The 12979-nt window shown below is 45.5% G+C and overlaps 1 protein-coding gene across 1 annotated transcript in view; it reads right to left on the minus strand.

Annotated features, from left to right (window-relative positions):
* Positions 1–12979, minus strand: part of LOC147117386 (uncharacterized) — a 441284-nt gene that overhangs the window by 68887 nt on the left and 359418 nt on the right. The window contains exons 25-27 of the mRNA XM_085988353.1: positions 11498–11566; positions 9730–9798; positions 9197–9265 (exon numbers count right to left, since the gene is read on the minus strand). Coding sequence (XP_085844479.1) covers positions 9197–9265; positions 9730–9798; positions 11498–11566 — 207 coding nt within the window. The remainder of the gene's footprint in view (positions 1–9196; positions 9266–9729; positions 9799–11497; positions 11567–12979) is intronic.

Genomic DNA, 12979 nt, shown 5'->3' on the forward strand with positions numbered 1-12979 from the left:
GGTGTCCTTGAAGCGTTTCCTCTGCCCACCTGGGGCTCTCTTGCCGTGCCGGAGCTCCGAGTAGAGCGCTTGTTTTGGGAGTCTCGTATCGGGCATGCGGACAATGTGATCCATCCATCGGAGCCGATTGAGCGTGGTCAAAGCTTCGATGCTGGGGATGTTGGCCTGGGCAAGAACACGGATGTTGGTGGGCCTATCCTGCCAATGGATTTGCAGGATCTTGCGGAGGCAGCGTTGGTGGTCTCAGTGAGATCATGGCTGATCTGCGACCTAACTCCATATACCCACCTTTGGCCCATATCCCACTCTACCCGGAGCTCCGGCACGGCAAGAGAGCCCCAGGCGGGCAGAGAAAACGCTTCAAGGACACCCTCAAAGCCTCCTTGAAAAAGTGTAACATCCCCACCGACACCTGGGAATCCCTGGCCCAAGACTGCACAAAGTGGAGGAGAAGCATCCGGGAAGGCACCGAACACCTCGAGTCTCTTCGCCGGGAGCAAGCGGAAGCCAAGCGCAGGCAGCGCAAGGAGCGCACGTCAACCCAAGCATCCCACCCACCCACCCCTTCAACCACCGTCTGCCCCACCTGTGACAGAGACTGTAGGTCCCGCATTGGACTCATCAGTCACCTGCGAACTCATTTTTAATGTGGAAGCAAGTCATCCTCGGTTCCGAGGGATTGCCTAAGAAGAAGAGATATCCCTTAATACCTTTGGTTAACAGAAAGCTATCAATCTTCGATTTAAAATTAACAATTGATCTAGCATTAATTGCCATTTGTGGAAGAGAGTTCCAAACTTCTACCACCCTTTGTGTGTAGAAGTATTTCCTAATTTCACTCCAAAAAGGTCTGGCTCTAATTTTTCGACTATGCCCCCTAATCCTAGAATCCCCAACCAGAAATAGTTTCTCTCTATCTACCCTATCTGTTCCCCATAATACCTTGAAAACTTCGATCAGATCACTCCTTAACCTTCTAAATTCTATGGAATACAACCCTAATTTATGTAACCTCTCCTCGTAACTTAACCCTTGAAATCCAGGAATCATTCTGGTAAATCTACACTGCACTCCCTCCAAGACCAATATATATTCTTCCTAAGGTGTGGTGCCCAGAACTGCTCACAGTACTCCAGGTGTGCTCTAACCAGGGTTTTGTACAGCTGCAGCATAACTTCTACCCCCTTGTATTCTAGTCCTCTAGATATAAAGGCCAGCATTCCATTAGCCTTTTTGATTATTTTCTGTACCTGTTCATGACATTTTAATGATTTATGTACCTGGACCCCCAAGTCTCTTTGGACCGCCATTGCTTTTAGCTTTTCACCATTTAGAAAGTATCTTGTTCTATCCTTTTTAGGTCCAAAGTGGATGACCTCACATTTGCCTACATTGAAATCCATTTGCCACAGTTTTGCCCATTCTCTTGTTCTATCAATATCCCTTTGTAATTTTATGCTTTCATCTACACTGCCTACAATGCCGCCTATCTTTGTGTCATCGACAAATTTGGATATACAGTATGACTTTCTATGCCATCATCATAAGTCGTTAATAAATACTGTGAATAATTAGCCCTCAATTCCATGGGCTTCTACCTTAGTTAACAGTCTCTTATGTGGGACTTTATCAAATGCCTTCTGGAAGACCATGTAAATAGCCTCCATAGACAGTCCCCTATCCACTACTTTAGTCACCTCTTCAAAAAATTCAATCAGGTTTGTCAGGCATGACCTACCTTTCACAAATCCATACTTTCGAGGTGTTGAGTCACCCTATCCTTAATTATAGACTCTAACAATTTCTCGACAGTAGGTGTTAGGCTAATTGTTCTATAATTCCCTGGTTTCCCTCTCTCACCAAAGTTATGCTATAGTTATATAAAGCTCTAATTAGACCCCATTTAGAGTGCTGCATTCAGTTCTTGGCACCACACTTCAGAAAGGATATATTGGCCTTGGAGTGGGTGCAGTGCAGATTCACCAGAATAATACCAGGGCTTACAGGGTTAAATTATGAGCACAGGTTGTATAGACAAGGCTTGTATTCACTTGAGTATTGAGGATTAAGGGCTGATGTATTTGATGTGTTTAAGATGATTAAAGTAGTTGATCGGGTAGATACAATGAAGGAGTCCAGAACAAGGCACAACCTTAAAATTAGAGCCAGGCCATTCAGGCGTGATGTCAGGAAGCACTTCTTTACACAAAGGGGAGTGGAAATCTAGAACTTTCTCAACAAGAACAACAAGAACAACAAGAACTTGTATTTATATAATGCATTTAAAGAAATCGAAGGCACTTCACAGGAGCGTTATCAAACAAAATTTATCACCGAGCAACGTAAGGAGATATTTAGGCGGATGACAAAAAGGTTGGTTTTAAGGAGTGTATTAAAGGAGGAAAGAGCGGTAGAGAGGCGGAGAAGTTTTGGGGGAGAATTCCAGAGCTTAGGGCCTCGGCAACTGAAGGCACAGCCACCAATGGTGGAGCGATTAAAATCAAGGATTGGCAAGAGGCCAGAATTAGAGGAGTGCAGAGATCTAGAAGGGTTATAGGGCTGGAGGAGGTTATGGAGAAAGGGAGGGGAGAGGCCATAGAGGGATTGAAAACAAGGATGAGAATTTAAAAATTGAAGCCTTGCTTAACCGGGAGCCAATGTAGATCAGCAAGCGTAGGGTGATGGGTGAACGGGACTTGCTGCGAGTTAGGACATGGGCAGCAGAGTTTTGGATGTCCTCAAGTTTATGGATGGTGGAAGATGGGAGGCCGGCCAGGAGTGGATTGGAATAGTCAAGTCTAACGGTAACAAAGGCATGGATGAGATTTTCAGCCGCAGATGAGCTGAAACACAGGGCACTCTTACGGAGGTGGAAATAGGCGGTCTTAGTGATGGCATGGATATGTGGTCAGAAACTCATCTTGGGGTCAAATATGACATCAAGGATGCGAATGGTCTGGTTCAGTCTCAGACAGTTGCTAGGGAGAAGGATGGAGTCAGTCGCCAGGGAATGGAGATTGTGGCGGGGGCCAAAGACAATGGTTTCGGTCTTCCCGATATTTAGTTGGAGGAAATTTCTGCTCATTCAGAACTGGATGTCAGACAAGCAGTCTGACAATTTAGAGACAGTGGAGGGGTCGAGAGAGGTGGTGGTGAGGTAGAGCTAAGTGTCATCAGTGTACATGTGGAAACTGACGCTGTATTTTCAGATGATGTCACCGAGGGGCAGCATGTAGATGAGAAATAGGGAAGGGGGCAAGGATAGATCCTTGGGGGACACCAGAGGTAATGGTGCGGAAGCAGGAAGAGAAGCCATTGCAGGTGATAGGTGATTCTCTGGCTACAACTGGATAGATAAGAATGGAACCAGGCGACTGCAGCTGGACGACGGTGGAGAGGCTGGTGTGGTCAACCGTGTCAAAGACTGCAGAGAGGTTGAGAAGGACAAGGAGGGATTGTTTACCACTGTCACAGTCACAAAGGATGTCATTTGTGACTTTGATTGATAAGAGCCATTTCAGTACTATGGCAGGGGCGGAAACCTGATTGGAGGGATTCAAACGGAGTTCTGGGAAAGATGGGCATGAATTTGGCAGGTGATAGCTCATTCAAGCTTGTGGAGAGGAAAGAGAAAAAGGTGTTGAGGTAGGTCAATTGAAAATTTCAAAATTGAGATTGATAGATTTTTGTTAGGCAAGGATATTAAGGGTTCTGGAACCATGGCGGGTAGATGAAGTTAAGATACAAACCAGCCATGATCTAATGGAATGGCAAAACAGGCTCGAGGGCCTGAATGTCTTACTCCTGTTCCTATCTTCTGATAGGCAGGGATTGTGTAGTATAATAATTTAAGGAAAATAAAAGGGGCAGACATCGTAAGAATGCACGCTGGCATAAGGTTTATTTACATACTATAAACATTAGTGGGGAGAAATTCATTATAGCCCAGGAGTGGGCGCTAACTTCTGAAAAGTTTGAGATTTAGCGCCAGGCACCAATGAATCTCGCTGCACGCAAAATTCAGTGTCATCGCTCAAAGAAAGGATGGGAGCGCTAATGACCTAGCTCAGTGGCGTTAGACTCAAAGCGCTAAGCAATTTCAGGTGCATTCTAATCGCAAGTCATCATTGCCACAGGCTCTTTCCAGTTGTTAAAGGGGTGATTCAATCATGCTGCAGAACCTCATTCTCAGCTTTGCTGGTTCTGCAGCTGTCTCAGCAAGCAATAGAAGGCCAAGGAGAAGGAACCGGACCACTGAAGGAGGTCTCATTATGGCAGATCAACGGCCCAGGGAGAGAGCTCGCAGATTCTGCAACCAAGCACTGGAGGCGATGGTCTTCACTGTGGAGAGACGGAGTGCGGCACTGTACCTGGCAAGTGGCAGGAGGCCCTCACCGCAAGTCGTCCGCGCCTTGTGGAGGGAGGTAGCCCAGCAGGCCTCGGGCAACACTGTGGTCCCCAGGAGTCACACACAGTGCAGGAAGAAATTTAACAACCTCACTCAGGTGGTCGGGGTGAGTCAATGCTTCAACAAATGCTCCATACCACCATCTGAACCTCAGTCTGCACACACTGCCCAAAGCACCACAACCCCAGTAATCTCCACTTACAAACACTCACACACCCACATCTCACACCTTGCACACAATGACAGCTATTCAACTATGGCAGGCACATCTCCCAAACACATTGCTCCACACTCACTCACACACTTTCCTCTCCCTTGCAGGCCAAGGTCGCTCACAACAGGAGGGAGCAGGAGCGCACAGGCGGGGGACAACCTGACACTCACCACTTTCTGAGCTGGAGGAATGAATGCTGCAAATCATTGGGCACCAGGTAGTGTGTGATGTGGCCACCAGCGACATTGACCCCCTTGGGGACAACAATAGTATGTTCATCCCTACTCCTTCTTCTCACATCCCACTTTCCCCTCATCTCATAAGCCTTTTCTACTTTCCAGCTAATCATGCTGTATGCATGCCTTTCTCCCTTCCTGCCTCCTTCCCCTCACCTTAACCCGACTCTTGTGCCTTAATGCATTCAGATAATGAGCAAGCACCATAGAGAGCGAAGGCGAAAGAAGAGGAGGAAGAACACACCGTGTCACTGCATGTCTCACCTGCAGGCACCAGCTCAGATACTGGCACTATGCATTCTTTAGAGGCTAGTATAGTAGCGGGATCTGCACATGGTGATGCACCGGGGATGAGTGGGCTGCAGCAAGGCCAGGGGGAAAGGGTAGCTCGGGAGCTAGCTCCCCAGAGGGCGAGTTTGTCCGTGAGTTCTGCTGCACAGGACTCAGATGAGGACCTCGATGGGGAGGACTTTAGAAAAAGGATAATGGGCATGCACACGGGGATGATAGGTGCAATGGCAAGGGTGCCCGAGAACCTCTCGGCAATGGTAAGGAGTGTGGAGGAGTCCGACTCCAAAATTGCTCAGAGCTCTGTGCACACCATGGAGGCCATCATTTGCAGTCTGCAAAGGATGGTGGACTCCCAGAGTGACCGTGGCGACCCAGACCTGATGCCGTGTGTGATGGGTGATGTTGCAACTTCCATTGTAGCACAGGCGGAAGCCACGCAACGTCTTACTGCTGTAATGCAGTCAATGGTTGGTGCCATCGATTCTCAGACTGCTCTCATGCAGTCTCAAAGTGATGCCACGCAAGATGTTACTGCTGCCATCATGGCTGGGTTGACCACCGTCCACCAGGGTTTTCATGGTGTTGCAGCAGGCCAGCAATCTGTACTCCAGCAGATTGGTGGTGATGCTGAGGTGCTGCCCCAGGGGAGTGTCAGTGGGTCAGTGGAGCAGGAAGCTGCTGTTCTCTCTCAGGATGACAGCATTCCTGATCCCACCACTGCCACTCCGCCATTGCCCTTGTCGCTGTCTGTCATCCAGCCAGCCCAGACTGCTGTCGCCCATGCTGAGGTGGTGCAGTCTACAGCCGGGCCTTCCAGGCCCGGGGCTGGTCGAGGGCATCCCGCAAGGCCATCTGAAGTCTCCCGCATGGACACTCAGCAGCCTTCCACCCAATGTGCTGCAGCCACTGGACCAACACTTTGTAGGAGCACTAGAGTAGGCAAAGGCACAGTAATGAGAGGCACTAAGAGATTGCACAAGGGTGAATAGCTAATATTGTTATTGTAAATATGTGTTCACTGATTATTGATAAATTTATTAATTGGCTTTGGATGATTTTGTGGTTTTTCTCATTTCAGCTTTGCGCTGTGATATGGCCTGCGACAGGGATGGAATGATGGGGGTGTGGTGAGCAATGGGGATCTGGGGTTTAATTTATTGGAACCGCAGTCTGATGAGGCCGTCACGGAGCGCCCTTCCAGAAGGCCGATTGAGTGGCTGCCTCCTACCTCGCCTCCTCGTCTTCCTCTTCATCCTCGTCCTCCTCCTCCTCCTCCTCCTCTTCCTCCTCCTGAGGTGGTCCTGCAATCGCTGCTGGCAAGGGCTGGGCCCTCATGATGGCCAAGTTGTGCAGCATGCAGCAGACCATGACGAAATGGGACACCCGCTCAGCCGAGTACCGGAGGGCTCCTCCCGAATGGTCAAGGCAGCAGAACCGTTGCCTGAGCACTCCGATGGTCTGCTCGATGATGTTCCTGGTGGCAGCATGGCTCTCATTATATGAGTGCTGTGCAGGAGTGTTGGGGATGCAAAGGGGAATCGTGAACCAGGTGGAGAGCGGATAGCCCTGGTCTCCGACCAGCCAGCCACAAGCTTACTGTGGCGGCTGGAAGAGTGCTGGCACACTAGTCTGGTGCAGGCATCGTGGCTGCTGCCAGGATAGCGGGCATTCACATTGAGGATTTGCTGTCTGTGGTCGCACACCAACTACACATTAAGTGACTGGTAGCCATTGCGGTTACGGGAGATCTCAGGATTGTTGTGCGGTGCCCGCAAAGCCACGTGAGTGCAGTCAATGGCGCCCTGCATCATGGGGAAGCCTGCTATCCTGGCAAAGCCACATGCTCGTTCGTCCTGCAAGGATAGACCAGGAATAAAAGTTCTCAATTGGGGAAAAGCTAATTTTACTAAGCTGAGATATGATTAAGCCAAAGTGGACTGGAGACAGAAACTTGAAGGTAAATCAGTGTCAGAGCAGTGGGAAGCATTCAAGGAGGAGATAGTGAGGGTTCAGAGCAAGTATGTTCACTTAAAGAAAAAGGGTGGGACTAACAAATCTAGGGATCCCTGAATGTCAAGGGGCATACAGGGAAGAATAAAGAAAAAAAGGGAAGCTTATGGCAGATACCGAGGGCTCAATACTGCAGACACCCTCAAGGAGTATAGAAAGTGCAGGGGTGAAATTAAAAAGGAAACTAAGAAAGCAAAGAGAGGGCATAAAAAAATATTGGCAAGTAAAATCAAGGAAAACCTAAAAATGTTTTATAAATTTATTAAGAGCAAGAGGATAACTAAAGTAAGAGTAGGGCCTATTAGGGACTATAAATGTAACCTATGTGTGGAGGCGGAAGACATGGGTATGATTCTTAATGAATACTTTGCGTCTGTTTTCACAAAAGAGAGGAACGATGCAGAAATTGCAATCAGGGAGGAGGAGTGTGAAATATTAGGTGAAATAAGCATAGTGAAAGAGGAAGTATTAAGGGGTTTAGCATTTTTAAAGTGGATAAATCCCCAGGCCCGGATGAAATGTATCCCAGACAGTTAAGAAAAGTAAGAGAGGAAATAGCAGAGGCTCTGACCATCATTTTCCAATCCTCTCTGGTTACAGGTGTGGTGCCGGAGGATGGAGGACTGCTAACGTGGTACCATTGTTTAAAAAGGGAGAAAGAGATAGCCAGTCTGCCCAACCTCAGTGGTGGGAAAATTATTGGAAAAAATTCTGAGGGAACAGGATAAATCTTCATTTAGAAAGACACGGATTAATCAGGAACAGTCAGCATGGATTTGTTACGGGAAGGTCGTGTCTGACTAACTTGACTAAATTTTTTGAGGAAGTAACAAGGAGGGTCAATGAGGGTACTGCGTTTGATGTAATCTATATGGATCTCAGCAAGGCTTTTGATAAGGTCCTGCATGACAGACTGGTTATGAAAGTAATAGTCCATGGGATCCAAGGCAAAGTGGCAAGTTGGATCCAAAATTGGCTCAGAGGCAGGAAACAAAGGGTAATGGTCAAAGGGTGTTTTTGTGATTGGAAAGCTGTTTCCAGTGGGGTTCCGCAGGGCTCAGTACTGGGTCCCTTGCTTTTTGTGGCATTTTTAATGATTTGGACTTGAATGTAGGAAGTATGATTAAGAAGTTTACAGATGATACAAAAATTGGCCATGTGGTTGATAATGAAGAAGAAAGCTGTAGACTGCAGGAAGATATCAATGGACTGGTCAGGTGGGTAGAACAGTGGCAAATGGAATTCAATCCAGAAAAGTGTGAGGTAATGCATTTGGGGAAGGCTAACAAGGCCAAGGAATACACAATAAATGGTAGGACACTGAGAAGGGCACGCTCACTGTCGTCACGATCTGCCTGGTGCTAAAGTCCCAGGCACTAACAGTTAGCAGTGGCACTAAGGGGGCGACTGAATTTGGTGTACGCGCTAACAGGAGGCGCTAAGCAACTGAATTTCTCCCCCATATCTTGAAGAAAAAAAGAAAAACTTGCATTTATATAGAGCCTGTCAGGAACACGTCTGAAAGCGCTTCACAGCTAATGAAGTATTATTTGAAGTGTAGTCACTGTCGTAATGTGGGAAATGCAGTAGCCAATTTGCACACAGCAAGCTCCCACAAACAGCAGTGTGATAATGACCAGATAATCTGTTTTTGTTATGTTGATTGAGGGATAAATATTGGCCAGGACACCAGGGATAACTCCCCTACTCTTCTTCTAAATAGGGCCATGGGATCTCTTACATCCACCTGAGAGTGCAGACGGGGCCTCGGTTTAGCATCTCATCCGAAAGACAGCACCTCCAACAGTGCAGCACTCCCTCAGCACTGCACTGGAGTGTCAGCCTAGATTTTTGTGCTCAAGTCCCCGGAGTGGGACTGTGAACCCACAACCTTGTGACTCAGAGGTGAGGGTGCAACAGCCACAGCTGACACTTAGAGGCAAATAATGTATGACTCAGATGGCATTAACATTTCAGATAATTGATTTAACATTTTTATAATTAACATTCTGAGAGTGACAATCAATTTTTATATACCTTTTGTCCTGTTATACCTTCCCCTGCTGGTCCTCTCGGACCCATCACACCTGGAGATCCTGGCACTCCCTGCGGATTACGGATTGTGAAAAAGATGTTGAAATTAACCAGTTTTTATTTTTCTAAATGAAACATGTCAATCTTTATATTTAATTGATATTGAAAACATCTTCTATTAAATGGGTTCCATTCATGTAAAGGCCGTCTAGTGTTTCTTCATACCGGAGAGTGCACTAAAGGCTAGTAATATCAGATATAGAAATAAATTGAGTTAAGGTCACTATTCGCCTCATATAATGACATTCTTAGCCATTTTTCTAGTCGTGATGGTTGGAACTACCTTCCCTCCATCACTCTATAAAGTTTTTAAGTAGTCCCTTTAGACAGATAGCTCTCAGTATATGTTTACCCACTCCATGCTGTAATATGACTGAACAATTAATACCATAATATGTCAATATGGAATGAGATAGCAGGATTGGATGAAGGTTCAGGAAGGAATGTCAAGCCGGTTACCTGCACAGCTTTATTACCTTTGGTCCTTGTATGCCCTCTCCTTGAGGTCCTTTTGGTCCAGGCAAACCCGTTCTTCCAACAGAACCCTACATGAATTATAAACAGACAGGAGAATCAATCAAATAATATTGTTCCATGGCTTACATGAGATTTTCTGGTCACCTTAGATGTAATACAACTTAAATTCTTGACCTATCAGTTGTTGCATTGCTCTTGTAGCTATGGACATGAGGGGTAGAATTTCCGTTAGGTTGCGCTGGTATTTTCGCCCAAAATCAGCCAAAGCAGGGCAAAAGATCACGGAATTTCAAGCTCAAGTTACGTTCAGCGCAAATCGAGTTGCCGCGATCTTTTGCACTGTTTTAAAGAACATTATGCTGGAAGACAGCCCCGCCTTCAAAACTGGCCACGCCCTCAGACCGAATTCATCACCATGGCGAGTTTCCGCTAATTGTGCCCGTTTGCAAGCCTTCGAGGAGGCTCTTAAAATTAAGCTTTTTTTTAGTCACAAGAACACTAATTGGCACCTTTTCAAAGCTTTTAAATATTACATTTTTTTACTAAGAAACTGACTACTGTACACCAATGAAACTAGTAAATGGTTCTGTATAGTTTTTTAAAATCATTTTCAGTTATTTAAAATCAGATTACTCACAGGTGGTGGACTAAACACACTGAATAAAAATGCTTATTTTTTGTGATAAACCCATTTTCAGCTGTATTAATAAAACTGTACCAGGTTACCACTCTTAAATATATCAAGGAATATTTTTTAATGCAAAAAAAAATGACGTTCTCAAACGCTGACCGATTGCGCTGGTTCATGGCCAATTTAACATTTGTGATTATGTAAATGAGTTTGAGCAGAAACTTGAACCATAAAGTCAATTAGGGAAAGTAACGCAATTTTGAGCACGCTTGCGCCCAAAGCGGAAACTCTACCCCAAAGGCTCTAATTCAGCCATTACACTACCTAAGTAATACTGCCACTGAAACCTTTATCCATGTTTTTGTCACCTTTACACCCAATTTCTCAAGCCCTTCTTGGCAACCTCTCATCTGTCACCCTACAAAATTCCAACTTGCTCAAAACTCAGCTGCCTGTACCCTGTCTAGCTTGTCCATCACTCTTGTCTACATGGACTTCCATTGGCTCCCCGTCCTCCAGTGCATTGAATTTAAGTCCTCAGCCTTGTCTTCAAATCCTTTTATGGGCTTGCTACTCCCTATCTCTGCAATTTCCTTCAGTCTTATTTCCCTTCCCACAACCTTTGATCCTCTGACTCTGGCCTCTTGTGTTTGCCTCCTTCCTTTGCCCCACCATTGGTGGTAGAGCCTTCAACTGCCTCAGTCCGACCACCTTTCCTAAACCCCTCTGCCTCTCTTCTCTCTCAAAAATCTACTCAAAAATTATCTTTCCAATCAAGCTTTTGCTAACCTCCTAACTCAAACACCATGCCTTGGCATTTGCTCCTTTATTCCTTTATCTACTAATTTATTTCCCTACTCCCTCTCTGTGACATGTTCCACATTGACAGTGACATATAAATGCAAAATGTTGTATCTTATAATAAAAAAATAGTATGCATTTGCAATTTTATTGTCAAATATGCATGCTGCATTAAAAATGACCTATATATTAACTATGTATTATAATAAGCTGACTGATTTCGAATTTCCAATGCAGACTACTGTAAACATTATTTTAGAAAGCTCTAACTGAATAACAGTTATAACCGTTCAAATTTGTCACTGGCATATTTTGGTTATCAGTACAGTACTAACCTTTGGACCAGAATATCCTATCCCTGAAATACCAACTGGCCCTGGTTGTCCTGGAAGGCCAGAATCACCCTGAGAAAGATGTTCAAACTCATGTTAATAATATTACGTAAAGAACCAGTAATAATATGCATGAGAAGTGCAGGCGAGGATTTCAGTAAATGTCTGCAACAAGACAATCTTATCTATTTTCCTTAAGATCAGTTAAATAAGACTTTCTGAAAGATGTGCAATACTTTTAAGTTAAAACATTATCCCCACTTGATCTGGGCATTATGCCCTCAAAATTCCTCAGGGACGTGATCCTGACAGTTATGCCTCTAACCCCACAAAAGATTGGGGGTTAAGGGAAATGGGGCCACAAGGAGCAGCCTTTGGTTGATTGGGTGCTTCTGCTTCCCCCCCGCCGCCACCCACCACTTCCATTGAAGACAACAGAAATGCTGGCTAAATTTTGCTACCCCAGAGGAGGTATGTGGTATCCATCCCCTCACCTGCTCCCCCCATCCCCTGGAAAGTGGAAGAACCTGCTGCCAGTGGACCCTGTGTCAAGGGGCTACTTAGAAAAGAGTATCTGCCTAATCTGCAGCGGTTCAGGTCCTGGTCCCAACCTGGAACCCAGCTGGGCTCCACTTCTGCCAGATGTTGAGATGGTACGCCTGGTATGTCCAGACTGTTATTTCATAAATAAATAGACATTTTCATTATGAACAGCTAGCTTGAGCTAGTCATTTATTCAGCCATGTGGACTAGTGTACAGGCATTCATCTTGACTACTGCCTTGTGGGTAGCCCACCATTAAACATACAGCTCCACCTAGTGTACCATTCTAGAATGAAATGTTACTGATCATTACATCCCCCTTCCTTAGAGGTTAAACAAAATCAATATCAATCAATCATAACGACATAAACATCTTCACAACAGTCAACACATTTTCAAAGCTTTACTTTATGAACTCTAAGCTTTTCATTCTTTTATTATAGTTTTCTTTATACTCAGAGATTAAGTCTATCAGGCTTTTTTACTTCACGTGTGGATCTTCTCAGCACAGGTAGGTCTGATGTGTTTTCATGAGAGCCTGTATGTGTATTTGTGTTAGATTGTTCTGGTGGTGAGTGACAAGATTCAGTTGCAGCATTGTCATCGATTTGCTCTTGAATAGTTTCTTGTGTTTTCAGGAGGGAACGGCGGTTCTTCCTGAGAATCTGTCCTTCCTCAGTTCTAACAGTGTATGACCTTGGTCCTACTTCCTCAAGAACTGTAGCTTTCCTGTTCCATGCATCTGGATCCTCAATCCTGACAACATCATCCCTTGTCAATGGTTTCAGAGTTTTGGATGACTTGTCATAGTGTGATTTCTGTTTCAGCTTTAACAGTTGATGTCTCTGTCTCAGTTCCTTACTCTGCTTTTCTTTTGCACAGCAGGGTAGCGTGGTGCGCAACTTGCGACCCATTAGCAGTTCAGCAGGTGAAGAACCAGAG

Source organism: Somniosus microcephalus, chromosome 5, assembly GCF_052327205.1.
Source record: "Somniosus microcephalus isolate GS21.2 chromosome 5, FLI_Smic_1.0, whole genome shotgun sequence".
Classification (NCBI taxonomy): Eukaryota; Metazoa; Chordata; class Chondrichthyes; order Squaliformes; family Somniosidae; genus Somniosus; species Somniosus microcephalus.